Here is a 15,440-nt window from a genome sequence, read left to right as displayed (position 1 = left end):
CTATTCCTGATTCCCAATCATATTGACATGGATATCAAATGATCGAGTGTCGAAGGCGCTCTGTGATAGTAGCCCCACAATGCACGTCATATCAAGGGGTAAAGGATGTCACGTGACCCAGCGTAACTTTCGGAAGGCCACATGTCATTCACAAACACTGATATGGGCATCAAACGAACAGGGAACTCCAAAGTTATGCTATGCTGCCTACGTAGTGAACCTCAAATCACATGGGAAAGCGCGTCACAGGACCTCTCGTATCTTTCGCCCGCAAATGCCTGATTCCCAACCATACTTACATGGGTATCATAGGCGGAACATTTTCATTTTTACACGTATACATGGGGGGGGGGGGAGGCTAGGGAGGTGTGTGGGAGGTACATGGGGTGGGAGGCTAGGGAGATGGCGCCCGACAATTATATATATATATATATATATATATATATATATATATATATATATATATATATATATATATATATAATATATATATATATATATATATATATATATATATATATATATATATATATATATATATATATATATATATATATATATATATATATATATATATATATATATATATATATATATATATATATATATATATATATATATATATATATATATATATATATATATATATATATATATATATATATATATATATATATATATATATATATATATATATATATATATATATATATATATATATATATATATATATATATATATATATATATATATATATATATATATATATATATATATATATATATATATATATATATATATATATATATATATATATGCAACATATATAGCGTCACGTGACATCTGATCATTTTGTTTTTACAAGCCCCCGCTGATATATATATATACATATATATATATATATATATGTGAATTTGCAAGATCTCACCAAGAATCTCGCGTCTCGGTTGTGTCATGTTCCTTCGTTTAATTGCCGTATACTTCGCTATCACTAATACTGCTTCACCTTCCTGGCGAAACTACGGCCTGTCTTTTTTCTTATTCTGTGAGTGCAAGTCTAAGCGCTGCTGAGCATGACTGCTGTTGATTCTGATTTCGATTGAACCCGGCTTGGCCTCATTTAGGTTACTGAGTGAATTATACAGGGTGTCCCAACTATCATGTACCAAGACATAAAAAAAGAGTTGCGTTACTCGAAGAAAACCTAGTGCGTATTTTTTCGAGTACAGTGGAGTAGCCGCCAGTAATTATTTCGTTAGTAATTCTTTCCTTCCTGAAATTTAATTCGACAATTGCAAATAATTATCTAATTCTAGGAGTACTGTCCTCATTATCAAAGTGTCACTGAGGCATTTGTAGGAAAGCCCAGGCACCCCCAAATGACATCTAACTGCTGTGTTTTCAGCAAGGTATTAAATGCGTGTAATTTTTTCCGGTTGGCAAACAAACATCACGAAATATGAAAATACCACGTGACTGCGTTCCCACCCACATCATAAAGCGGCGCCCTCAAATAAGCTGATTGAAAGCAACTGCTTGCCTGTCACAAACCCAAAGAGACAGCGCATCGCCATGATAATGGTACGGAAGGAGCACCAACAGCAGTTTTTGCGGCTTTGCAGCAGTTCCTTCCTCTCTACGTTACACCCGACATTATCCGTCTCCGAAGACCGACTGATCCCATTGATAGAAGCCCCTTGATAGCCCTCTCGGGGTAATCAAGGGGCTTTTGTTGTCAATCCTTGATAACGTGGCTGAAGCACCGCTATGACCACGCACGAAACGCGAAAAGCAATGTAATAGGCATAGCATGTTTCAAAATCCCGGCTTTGCTCGCACCGCATCGACAGAGTGCGCGCGCAGCTATATTTCGCGCCAGAAACTTCATTCGGACCAAAGCCAAATGGAAGTGACGGTTTTAGTTTTCATGAAAGTGTATACGTGCTGCCAAAACAGGTTCGTGTCAAAAAATAAAAGCGAAATAAACAGACCGGGAAGTGCCCAACGTGTAGAGGAAAGTCAAAACCGATGCGTTCAAGGGAGTAAATATAACACTTCTAAATGAGCCGTATTGGCAATCAGGATGTCTCCACAAAAAAATAACATAACATTTCAATGTGCACTTATTATCTATGAATTCGTAAACTTCGTTGAACACCAGCTACTGCCCAGAAGACGTGTTCGAATACGTCTCCTTTTGCAGTTACGTGGTACTGTGTCCGTTTTATCACATCTTCAGTGGCTTTCTTTATGACAGACGCCGGAATTCTATGGCACATCCGTTATCCTTGCCTTGAACTAACCTGACGTCCATCTCGATCACGTAAGCACAATCTTTCGCATAACCCCAAAAAATAAATCGAGTGGAGAAAGGTCAGGTGACTTAGCCGGCCAATTTACAAGCCAGTTCCTTCCAATCTGTTCCTCATGAAAAGTCGCATCCAGCCAGTTTCATGCTTCGCTGATGCTGTATGCTGGTGACCCATGTTACTGATGCCACAGTCAATGGACAGACGCGGCGGCCACGATATTCGGCGTCGACTCTGGGATAAAGAGGCGCCTGCTCGGCGCAGCACCGTGTCTGCGAGAAACCTCTCACCTTGGTCCGGTCAGTGCAACCTGTGCGGAAGTGAGTGCGTAAACCCTCCCGCTCAATAGCGGGTTGGCTACGATGACTTTGGACGCTCCGCTTGGTCGAACGGCCGCTTTCCCTCACCTAGGGATCTAGGGAGGACAGAGTGTTTATAAGCAGCCGTGGCGCGGCTGCTGAGTGTGCATTCCTCTTTCAGTCATGTTAGACTGGTGAACTGTAACGTTCTCATGTGGATACTGTAAATAAGGCCCATATTCCTCGTTCTCGATGAGAACAAGTCTATCTTCAACAACGTCCTCAGCGTGGATAGGTTGGACGACGGCATGGACCGGCTACCATCTATTTCATGCCCGACCCCAACCATTACAGGCTGAAGTAATCTCATGTGTGGCGGAAATGAAAAATAAACCTGACATAAGTAACTATTTAAAATGAAAAAACGTAATCAGGAAAGAAACAATTTATCATAACTCAAAGGGAAGCTCATTCCTTATTGAAGGGAGATCAGGATGCCTTAGAACACGTACCTTATTATAAATCGAGGTATAAGAAGGACGAAGCATGTGCTTGCTGTTGTAAAGCTTGGGAAATGATGGAGCGTGTTTTATTCGAATGTGAAGATGACTGCCCAGCGGTCAATTTAGGCACTACTGGCCCCCTTGAAGCCCTTTGGTTCAGCGAGAGCAGGGGGAAAGTAAGCATATAAGCAACAGAGATTAGTAAAAGGCGATTGCAATATTGATGGAAGAAAATTAGAGAAACGACAAAAACGGAGACGTACAAATAGAAAGTTCACAATAATCATCATCAGCCTAGCTACGCCCACTGCAGGGCAAAGGCCTCTCCCATACTTCAACAACCCCCGTCACGTACTAATTGTGGCCATGTTGTCCCTGCAAACGTTTTAATGTCATCCGCCCACCTAACTTTCTGCCGCCCCTGCTACGCTTCCCTTCGATTGGAATCCAGTCCGTAACCTTTATTGACCATCGGTTATCTTCCCTCCTCATTACATGCCCTGCCCATGCCCATTTCTTTCTCTTCATTTCAACAAATATGTCACTTGCTCGCGTTTGTTCCTTCATCCAATCTGCTTTCTTATCCCCCTAACGTTACACCCATCCTTCCTTCCATAGCTCGTTGCGTCGTCCTCAATTTAAGTAGAACCCTTTTCGTAAGCCTCCAGTTTTCTGCCCCATAGGTGAGTACTGGTAAGACACAGCTGTTATGCACGTTTCTCTTGGGGGATAATGGCAACCTGCTGTTCATGATCATGTCACGATAGGGGGTCAGAAAATTTGGTTATGGGAATTCATCGTGGGTTTTTCTTTTTTCATACCGAAGTAGGACATTAGGCAGGATAATAGCAAGAGCTTGGTGGCCCAACCCACCAACCCGTTTCAAAGAGGACGCTCATAACACCCATCTACATCCATCCATCCATCCATCCATGCAATTTCTTGTGAAGAAGTAAAATATAACTCCTCCTTTAATGACGAAAACTGCTCGCTTCAGTCAATACGAGACAATTGTTCCATCAGCGGTGCTATCTCAATTCATGTTCTGGACGGCTGTCTAGCTGACCCTTTTAAAGCATCGTACGGAGGTCAGGAACCACTTACCGACACATTCTGTGACAGTGCGCACAGACCCCGTGACGGTGCGCAATAGCTCGAGTCCTTGCTTCACACTGGGGTCCACTATCACGGGCTGCGCTTCTGGCTTGAGGTACTGCTTGAGCCATTCTGCGCCCATTTTGAGAACCTCACCGGTCACCACGGCACCCGTGATCAAGCCATCGGACAGAGCCTCTGAACCTGGAGAGAGGGAACAAGATGGCAACAAATGTGCACAAGTAAAAGTAAGTCATAGTGTTTGCTAATGTGTTGAAACAGCCCAGAATGCATGTTTGGGCTTTCTGGTACTGTAGTGTTAAAACACCGCCAAAGAGTGCAAAAACACAGGCACAAAGAAAGAGCTGGACACCACAGTGTTCAGCGTGATCTAGATCTCTAGAATTTCTAGATGTAGAGTGCTTTGAAAGTATGGGGGATAGTAGAGCAGAGTGCAGGTAGTAAGGGCCAGTCATGACGAGGGTGCCACTAAAAGCTAACTTGAACTAAACAATGCCCTGAAAGGTACAGCAACCATGCAACACGTATTTCCTAAGAGGCAACATGCAAATGGGACCTCAAGGGAAAGAGGGGACACATAAGAGGTATTGCTGAGACTACTTGCCTGAGGTCATAATTCCTCCTAGTCTTTTTCCTTCCGCAACGCTCATTACCATAAACGAAGGCTAGTCACATATAGCATATGCGTTTGAAACCTAAGGTTTACAGGCAGTTTATAGGGCTGTGGTGCGATCCCATGGTAACAGGCAGTGCAAAATTAACGATGGTACAGGATCAAGAAAAGCTTATTGTTAAGTTCAACTAATTTTAACACAAGAAGCATTTTCACACACACACAGACAAACATATAGTACTTGCAGTGAAAATATTTGTTAAAACGCAAATTTTCTGAAGTTTAGTTGTCCAGGTGTCAGAAGCAGGTGTCTAGAACAGTTCTGATGAATAACACTATGCCATTAAGCGCTCATGAGCAGAACCACACACGAAACAATGCAGCATCAATAGCGCTGATGAAGTACAGATCGTGGCAAGAGCACTGCTTCAACATGAAGTGCACATGCTACTAGCAGCCACTGACACATGGGGCCATGTGTATGCGTGTATCATTATCACGGCTTACCAAAGGTAGGCTACAATTGGGTTTGCTTACATACGGTGCAGTGATTACCCAAGACCAAGGCCACCATAACATTGTTCACAATAACAAGGCAAAATGTCACTGAGACTATGCACATTCATTTCGTGATCACTAAGACGCTTTAAGCTGACTTCCACTTGGTGTTTTCATGTTCCGACTGGCCAATGATGTCTCCATATCTGTTAGCACCAGTGGAAAGCACCCAGTGAAATTTCTTTGCCGACATGAAAAGCAAGATGCTGTTCATCCGCCCAAAGGTTCATGTTTTCCCGCTCGCTGGCAATATTTCCATATAAAAGAAATAGTGAAAATGATCCATTTGATGTTAGGCTATCTTTTGCTTGTCAGAATCCGAGCAATCATGGATATCCGACGGACATCCTATGGATATATGTTTCGAATATGTAAGAGCCATCCAACGGACGTCCGCAAATCGCCAACAGACGCCTAATGCGTTTATTCTGTTGGCCAGCGCGGAGGAAGATTTGGAGCGCTTTTTGACCGATTCTGCTGTTAATGTAGTTTCGGTGTGCTTCCTTGGAGTCTGTTAGAATTATAATAGATCTATTTGTGCGGTAGCCCTCCATGCCATCTTTTAGGTACCGGGACCCACTAAGATTGAGGGCAACCAAAAGGTTGATAGCTCGCGAGCATACAAACCGAGCGGACCTAGACATAGATTCTGTGGATTTAACGAGAGTGATCCCAATGTACTCTGACATACTAAATTACCATAGACAGACGAGGACCAGATATCCCTCGCCCCACAATACACTCACTCAACAACAGGCAGTTTACTGGCGAAAGCTGCAGACAGGAACTTTCCCAAAGTTACATATACTATGCAAAATGCTCCCAAGTCAATACAGGGACATGTACGTGGTGTGGTGCAATACACCCACTTCATCACATCACATGGGGTGCAATACGAATAAGGCATTGCACAAAATAGAAAATCCGAGTGCGGAGCAGTGGGAGAGCGTGCTCTCCAGCGGCGACCCTAGCCTCCAACGGAGGTTGGTGGATGATGCCCGACGAGCAGCCACGTTCAGTGGTGCCCTGGAATAGGGGCGCCAACCATTAAGGCCGGAGATCGTCATCAACCAGTAGAAGATGAAGACAACCGGCCTGACTGCTGAATTACTCTTTCCAGAGCAATAAAGTTTACTCCCTCCTCCCCTTCCAACAGACGCCTACCGGACATCCAATAGATATCCAGAAAAAGAAACAAATTTGTTCATCCATCGGATATCCGAAATGGGATTCTATGGCGGACGTATACCGTCCGAAATGCGTATGTATGTACGTATGTATCTATGTACGTACGTATGTACGTACGTATGTATGTGTGTACGTAAATATGTATGTATGTACTTATGTAAGTATCTATCTATCTATGTGTGTGTGTACGTGTGTATGCATGCATGTGTGTGTGCGTGCGTGTGCACACATACACATCTTGAAAGAGCGATAGTGGAATGCATTTAAGCACCCAGCCGATGCTATAACAACCAGTCGGGTGTTTCAATGCATTTCTCTGCCGCCGCTTTCCTGCAAATAAAATATTGGCTCGCACCAGCTTCAAAAATACAATAAATCGTCTGCTGCCACCTCATGTCATGAAGTCTCCAAAGCACACATGAATATTGTTCATAGAAGCAAATATACATGCCGATAAATAGAACATTTGCAGATCTATATATCATGACTGAAGTAAGAAAAGCACGAAGACGTGAAAAACAAAAACAAACGTTTTTCAGCGTGTTAAACGGAGTCTAAGAAATCTGGGAACAAGAATACAACTAAATGAGATTCGATGTAATTATCATACTTGTTCTACTTCTTCGTACTGTCAAACCTTACGAGCATTCATTATAGGCACATGCTTTACAATAAGGAAAACACTCACAAGCAAGAATGAACGTATGGGGGCATCAAGGCTTGCCTAATATAGTAAGGTATGCGAACGGGCTAGACAAAGGACCGCAAGAAAGGTGGGACGAAGACGAAAACTGTCTTCAACCCACTTTCTTTGCCATCCTTCGTCTCGTTTTGTGCTGATTATTACTTGATATATACATAAACAACACAGAATAATGTAAGATACATTCAAACACAATTATGTACAACATATAAGAAATAGAGACTGCATTTTCAAAGATATTGACACGTGGTAGTGACGGTAAAGAACACAGTACCAATACTGTGAAAGACGAAACTAACTGTTATTGAGAGAACCTGTACCCACAAAAACAGGCTACACTTAATGTACAACGATAGCGGCTAGCACAGTCGGCAATCGTCGAAATCTCACCAGCGGGTCAAGCGCATCGGCTTTTGCACATCAGTCATCGAAGGTTCCATAGTGACCGCATGGGCCCTCGTGTCTTCAAGACAGGTCTACACCATTCTCGTCGCCCGATGAAATCAGATTACACAAGGTTCGGTGACAACAGACAGCGCATAGAACCATCGATAACTTTCGAGAAACTTCGGATACATGCAGGCGCATCCTGCGCTGTCCGATAACATTTGTTAGGCGGCGAAACATGGTCACCCGATAAACTACACGTGTCAATATCCCGCTCTTAAAACGCACCGTCCCGATGCTACAAACATAAGAGAGCGAAACACAAAGCCACTTATTAAAAAGTAACAAAACAACAAAGAAACGAAGTCCAATGTAACAGTCCATAAAAAGAAGGTCCAGAGTTCAGCTATGGAAAGTCCCAAAGTTCGTTAGTGCTGGTAGAACGGCTGAAGTCGCGCAAAATAGACTGTTACAAGTAATGAGCGGCGTCGCTGTGACAGCGAAATGCCGTCTGGCACGACCTCGTAGTCCAGTGCGCCAGTGCATCAGATGATCTTGTGGGGTCCGGAATAGTGGCGTAAAATCTTCTCGCTAAGTCCTCGCTTGGGGTCGAAACCCAAACACGGCACCGGGCTGGTACTCGACGTAGCGTCTTCGAAGGTTGTAGTGTCGGCGGTCGGTCCCATGCTGGTTCTTGGTCCGCAGGCGGGCGAGCTGTCGGGCGTCTTCGGCTAGCTGGATATAGGTGGCAATGTCAAGATTCTCTTCGTGGGTTACGTGCGGCAGCATGGCGTCGAGCGTCATCGTCAGGCTAATGCCATAAACCCGCTTGAACGGCGTGATCTGTGTTGTTTCTTGCACCACCGTGTTGTAAGCGAAGGTTACGTGCGACAGGACGGCATCCCACGTCTTTTGTTCGACATCGACGTACATTGCTAGCATGTCGCCGAGGATCTTATTCAGGCGCTCCGTAAGACCATTCGTCAGCGGGTGATAGGCAGTTGTCCCACTGCAGCTTGTCTGGCTGTATTGCAGAATGGCTTGGGTGAGCTGCGATGTAAAGGCCGTTCCTCTGTCGGTGACGAGGATTTCTGGGGCGCCATGCTGCAGCAGGATGTTCTCGGCGAAGAATTTCGGCGCTTCGGCAGCACTACCTTTCGACACAGATTTCGTTTCAGCGAAGCGGGTCAGGTAATCCATCGCCATGGCGATCCAATTATTTCCGGTCGTGGACGTCAGAAAGGGCCCCAAGTCCATCCCGATGTGCTGAAATGGTCGGCAAGGAGGCTCAATCGGCTGTAGTAATCCCGCTGGCCTTGTCAGTGGTGTCTTGTGTCACTGACAGTCCCGGCATGTCCTGACGTAACGGGCGACGTCGGTGGTCAGGCGCAGCCAGTAATACTTTTCCTGTATCCACAATAGCCTCCGGGAGAATGCGAGGTGCCCAGCGGTTTGGATCGTCATGTAGGGCGTGCAGCACTACTGGACGCCGGGCTGAGCGAACAAGAAGGTACTTGGCGCAGACTGGCGAGATTCCTTACGAGTAGGTTGTTTTGAAGCGATAACAGACAATCCTCGCTCAAATGCCCTAGGGACAGCGTCAGTGTGCTCTTCTAAATAGTCGCCGAGGCCTTTTAGGTCCGGGTCCGCTCGTTGTTGTTCAGCGAAGTCTTCCGTGCTTATTATTTCAAGGAAGGCGTCGTCTTTCTCGTCATATCGCGGCGGCGGGTCAATAGGGGCGCGTGATAGGCAATTGGCATCGGAGTGTTTTCGTCCGGACTTGTAGGTTACAGTGATGTCATATTCTTGCAGACTAAGGCTCCACCATGCCAGCCGTCCTGGAGGGTCCTTTAAGTTCGCTAGCCAACACAACGCGTGATGGTCGCTGACGACTTTGAATGGCCTGCCTATATAGGTAACGGCAGAATTTCGCTCTAGCCCGAATTATGGCGAGGCATTCCTTTCGCTCGTAGAATGATTGCCCTCCGCTTTTGACAGTGACCGGCTAGCGTAAGCTATCACACGTACAAGTCTCCTCTGGGCTAGGATGGCACCGATGCCTAGGTTACTGGCGTCAGTGTGTATTTGGTATCGGCGTCCTCGTCGAAGTGCGCAAGTACTGAAGATGTCTGCGTGCGCCATTTCACTTCTTGAAATGCATCGGCCTGCGGCGTTTCCCACTTGAACTAGACATCACACTTAGTTAGATGTGTCAGCGGCTCAGCGATGCGTGAAAATGCCTTGAAAAAGCGCCTGTAGTAGGCACATATGCCAAGGAATCGACGCACTGCATTCCTGTCGATGGGCTACGTAAGCTTTGTGATGGCAGCTGTCTTCTGTGCATCGGGGCGGATTCCAGATTTACTGGTGACGTGGCCTAAGAACAGGAGCTCATCGTAAGCGAAGCGGCACTTTTCCGGCTTCAGAGTGAGCCCCGATGACTTGATGGCCTCTAGTACGGTCGCAAACCACCTGAGGTGATCGTCGAAATTACCGGCGAAGACGACGACGTCATCCAAGTAAACAAGACAGGTCTGCTACTTCAATCCCGCTAAAACCATGTCCATCACGCGCTGGACCTTTGCATGCTCCGAGCAGTCCAAATGGCATTACCTTCAACCCTCAGAGGCCGTCTGGCGTGATGTACGCAGTCTTTTTGTGATCTCTCTCGTCGACTTCTACTTGCCAGTAGCCAAACTTGAGGTCCATGATGATGATGATATGTGGTGTTTTGTGGCGCAAGGGCCAGGCTTGGCCAAAGAGCGCCATGACAAGTGGTGATGTTGACGATGTATTGTGGTAGATGTGACTTGGCTGTAAAGTGGCCTAAAAATAGTCGTTGTAGAGTGCGTAAAATCTACTTGCTATAAAATTATGGCGATGACAGATGACCAATACTATGAACATTAATATCCATCGTAAAAGAATGATGCAGAATAGAAAATATATGAGATGGTAAAAATGCCTGGAGCACTGTTGCCTCGCCAGAGCCCTTGAAACACAAGGGCCTAGAGGCACGTGCTACACGAAAGAACTCTCACAGCGCCATCCTCTGAAGAGAGGAGACGCTACGAACATGTGGGGCTAACAACATGCAACACAACATCTTTCAGATAACTTAGGACTGCGTTAGTGTCGAAGAGCGGTTCAGGACCGAGTAACATTACAGGATGAAGCGGAATATGCTGCCGGTATGCTAACGGAAAATGTTTCTTTCTGTCAGATTCGGCTTTCCGACACTCCAGGAGGACATGGAGGACGGTTAGCCTCCCTCCGCATCTCCCACAGGCTGGAGGCTCACTTCCGGTGAGTAGGAAATTATGGGTGCCAAACGTGTGTCCTATTCTGAGACGACAGAATAGGACATCTGTTCGGCGCGATTTTGTAGTAGACGGCCAAAATCCTAACTGTGGTTTTATCAGGTGGAGCTTATTATCCGTTTCCGCATCCCACATGTGTTGCCAGTAATCTCGCAGCCTCCTTCGCAAGAAAGGCCTCAGATCTGTGACAGGCACTGCAGCGGTAGGGTTAACAGCTTGCAATGTGATTGACGTGGCCATCTCGTCCGCCAGAACGTTACCTTCGATTCCCCTACGGCCAGGGATCCAGCACATTATGATATTCTGGTTAGATGAGTACGCTTTGCACAAGACCGAATATAGTTCATTAAATACGGGATTTTTATGTTTGCTGAGTGACATTAAAGCCTCACGACGCTGAGAGAGTCTGTATAGATCGCTGCTTTTGGAAGTTTCGATTTTCTTATGTGCTTTACAGCAGAGAGTAATGCGTAGGCCTCGGCCGTAAAGATACTTGTTTCCGAATGCAGTACATCGGATTCCGAAAACGATGGGCCGACGGCTGCATAGGATACCCCGGCATTTGACTTCGAAGCATCTGTGTAGAACTCTGCGCAGGAGTGCTTGTGCTGGAGCTCTAGGAAATGCATTCGGATTTCGGCCTCAGGAGCGTGCTTTGTAACTTTTATAAAGGATATGTCACACTGTATCACCTGCCACTCCCAAGGAGGTAAGAGCTTGGTTAGGTGCATTAATCGATGCTCGAGGAGTGGGACATGCATTTCATTGCTAAGCTCCTTCACACGCAGCGAGACAGGCTGTCTTATGGAGGGACGATTGCTGAAAAGTGTAGCGCACGTCATATCGGTAACGTTATGAAAACATATATGTTCAGGATTGAAGCGTATTTTAAGGAAATATGTAAAGCTGATGTATGATCTCTGTAGGTGGAGAGACCATTCATTTGATTCTACATATAGACTTAGTATGGGACTCGTTCTGAAAGCCCCATGGCCAGTCGGATTCCTAGATGGTGGACTGCGTCTAGCATTTTTAGTGCGCTCGGGGCGGCAGAGTTATATACTACAGCACCATAATCCAATCGAGATCGAATTAGGCTCTTGTATAGGTTCATTAAACACTTCCTGTCACTACCCCATGTAGTCTGGGATGGAAGTTTCATTAAGTTCATAGTTTTTAGACATTTTTCTTTCAGATATTTAATGTGTGGAATGAAAGTGAGTTTGTAATCAAGTATAATACCCAGAAATTTGTGCTCTTTGTTGACAGGTATTTGGTGTCCCCACAGTTCTAAGGAAGGATCCGGAAACAGGCCTCTCTTTTTTGTAAAAAGAACACAAGAGCTTTCGTGGGGGTTGATTTTAAATCCGTTTTTGTCTGCCCACTTGGAAATCTTGTTCAAGCCCTGCTGCACCTGTATCTCGCAAACTGAGAGGTTACAGGATATGAAGCCGATTTCAATGTCGTCAACGTAGACAGAATAAAGAATGGCAGGTGGTAGCGAAGCACGAAGCGAGTTCATCTACACGATGAAGAGCGTACAACTCAGCACGCCTCCCCGTGGTACACCTGTTTCTTGTGTGAAAGGTCGCGACAATACGTTGCCGATTTTCACTCGAAGATTCGATTCAACAAATAGCTTTCAATTATTTTCAGCATATTGCCACAGATGCCCATTTCCAACAAGTCTCGCAAGATGCCGTAGCGCCATGTTGTGTCATATGCCTTCTCCATGTCAAGGAATATTGACATGAGAAACTGCTTATGTACAAATGCGTCCCGAATATGTCCTTCAATGCGTACAAGGTGATCTGTTGTCGACCGGCCTTCTCTGAAGCTACACTGATAGGGATCAAGTATATTGTTGAGTTCAAGGAAGTGTATGAGTCTGCGATTATTCATTTTTTCAAAAACCTTACACAGGCAGCTTGTAAGAGCTATTGGGCGATAGCTTGCCGCCATGGATGGGTCCTTCCCCTGCTTCAAAACAGGGACCACAATTGCTTCTTTCCATGCAGTTGGAAAGTATCCCGCAGCCCAAATAGTGTTGAAAATTGTGAGTAGTGTAGCTTGGGTGTCATTGTGTAGGTTTTTGATCATTTCATACATGATTCTGTCAGAGCCCGCTGCGGAGCTCTTGCATGATCTCAAGGCAGCTCTGAACTCCGCAATACTAAAAGGACAGTTGCATGGTTCATTCTTTCGACATTTCCTTATGAGTGGCTTACATTCTTCTATTTGTTTGTGTTTGCGAAAGGATTCTGAATAATTTGTTGGACTTGACACGCTCTCAAAGTGCTCCCCAAGTGAGTCTGCCTGATCTTGCAGTGTATCGCCCTGTGTATTTACCAGAGGGAGTGAGTACGTTGGTCGACCTCTAATTCTATTTACCCTGTTCCAGACTTTGGCCTCATCTGTAAACGAGTTAATACTCGATAGAAAGTTCTGCCAACTTTCTCTTCTGGCCTGCCTGCGGGTTCTCCTGCCTTGAGATTTTACTTTCTTAAAGTTAATGAGATTCTCTGCAGTGGGGGAAGCACGTAGCAACCCCCACGCTTTTTTCTGTTTCTTACGAGCAATCCTACATTAATCGTTCCACCACGGGACACGCCATCTGCATGCCATGCCGCTTCCTTCAGATATGCATTTAGATGCGGCATCTATTATGAACGCCGTAAAATACTCCACAGCGGCATCGATTTCTAGAGAAGACATCAGCCCATGAGATGTTAGATAGTGTTCGAAATTTCTCCCAGTCGGCTGTATCTATTTTCCACCTAGGAGCTTGTGGAGGAAATTCATTTTCTTTGGATGTTCTTAACAGTACGGCGAAGTGATCGCTCCCGTAAGGATTGCTCGTAACTTCCCATTCGAGTTCGGGCAGTATAGACGCGGAAACTATACTAAGATCTATTGACGAAAAGGTTCTGGTTGCAAGAGAGTAATATGTGGGTTCTTTCTTATTTAGAAGGCACGCTCCATAAGAAAAAAGGAACTGTTCAACGAGACGAACTCGCGCATCGATACGAGAGTCTCCCCACAACGTGTTGTGTGCATTGAAACCGCCAAGAACAACATAAGGTTCTGGCAGTTCATCTATGAAGGACTGAAATTAAGGTTTGTGTAGCTTGTAATGTAGGGGTATGTAAAGTTAACAAATAGTGATGAGTTTGTTTAGCAGGAACACTCGAACCGCCACTGCTTCGAGGGCCGTTCGTAGCTGCAAACGTTGACACGCTATGCTTTTTTGAATTACAATGGCAACACCACCCGATGATGCGACAGCATCATCGCGGTCTTTGCGAAAAGTAACGTGTTGTCGAAGAAAATCTGTGTGTTTTGGTTTTAAGTATGTTTCCTGTAAACACAGCACTTTTGGATTGTGTTGGTGGATGAGTTCTTGTAGATCCTCGAGATTCCTAAGAAGACCTCTGACATTCCATTGAATGATTTGTGTATCCATATTGAAGAAAAAATTGGTGCTGTGTTTACGGAAACGGAGGTGATGCCTTAGGTTACAGAGCTCTTTCGAGGCCCTGTAACGGGGGTTCTACCCTTTCTGGAGCGTTCGAGGGAGCCTCGCCGCTCCTTAGGCGCTTGGTGTACCTTGAGAATAGGTGTAGTGTCCATTGCCTCTTGTGAGGCGCTGGACACGTGCTCTTGCGAGCGAGATGTTTCCCGAGAGAGTCCCGCCTTGGAGGGCAGGACCCCTGCGCCCACCAGGCAGGAGGTCGATGGGGCTCCCTGAGGGATTTGGCTGCGCCGGCTGTTGCCAGCACGGGAAGAGGCCGGGGAGGTTGGGGCAGTCTCGGCTGCGCCCACCTTGGGGGTTGGTAGTCCCTTCTGCTCGGTTGGTGGAGCAGTGCTAGCTGCGACCACCGTGGGGGCAGATGGCGTGACTGCCGACTCACTATTTGTGGGCCGGACAGTTGCCGGAGGCCGTTGTGGCACTGCCCCCTGACGCGCCACTTCGGCAAAGCTTTTCTTTGGCAGGTATGCTACCCGCCTTCGTGCCTCTTTGAACGATATATTCTCTTTTACTTTTATCGTTACAATTTCTTTTTCCTTCTTCCAGGAGGGGCACGACCGCGAGTACGCGGCGTGATCCCCGTCACAGTTTACACAGTGAAAAGAGTTATTACAAGCTTCAGTGGCGTGTTCAAGGGCACTACATTTCGCACATGTTTGGCGGCCCCGGCAGCTCTGCGAACTGTGGCCGAAACGCTGGCATTTGAAACATCTTAGGGGATTCGGCACATATGGTCGGACACGGAGCTTGATGTACCCCGCCTCTACAGACTCGGGCAAAATACTTGAAGCAAATGTGAGTATTAGGTGCTTTGTTTGAATTTCTTTTCCATCTCTTCTCATCTTAATTCTTCTCACGTTGACAACATTCTGATCACTGAAGCCCTCCAGGAGCTCAGCCTCTGTCAGCTGGAGC

The 15,440-nt window shown here is 45.8% G+C and overlaps 1 protein-coding gene across 2 annotated transcripts in view; it reads right to left on the bottom strand.

The window, feature by feature from the left end:
* Positions 1-4,144: 4,144 nt before the first annotated feature.
* Positions 4,145-15,440, bottom strand: part of LOC139053725 (spartin-like) — a 33,702-nt gene continuing 22,406 nt past the window's right edge. For both annotated transcript variants that reach the window (XM_070530520.1, XM_070530519.1), the window contains exon 4: positions 4,145-4,410. In XM_070530520.1, the coding sequence (XP_070386621.1) occupies positions 4,169-4,410 (242 nt within the window). In that variant the 3' untranslated portion in view covers positions 4,145-4,168. The remainder of the gene's footprint in view (positions 4,411-15,440) is intronic.

The sequence above is a fragment of the Dermacentor albipictus genome, unplaced genomic scaffold (assembly GCF_038994185.2).
Source record: "Dermacentor albipictus isolate Rhodes 1998 colony unplaced genomic scaffold, USDA_Dalb.pri_finalv2 scaffold_171, whole genome shotgun sequence".
NCBI lineage: Eukaryota > Metazoa > Arthropoda > Arachnida > Ixodida > Ixodidae > Dermacentor > Dermacentor albipictus.
This window is presented reverse-complemented; position numbering and strand designations above follow the sequence as displayed.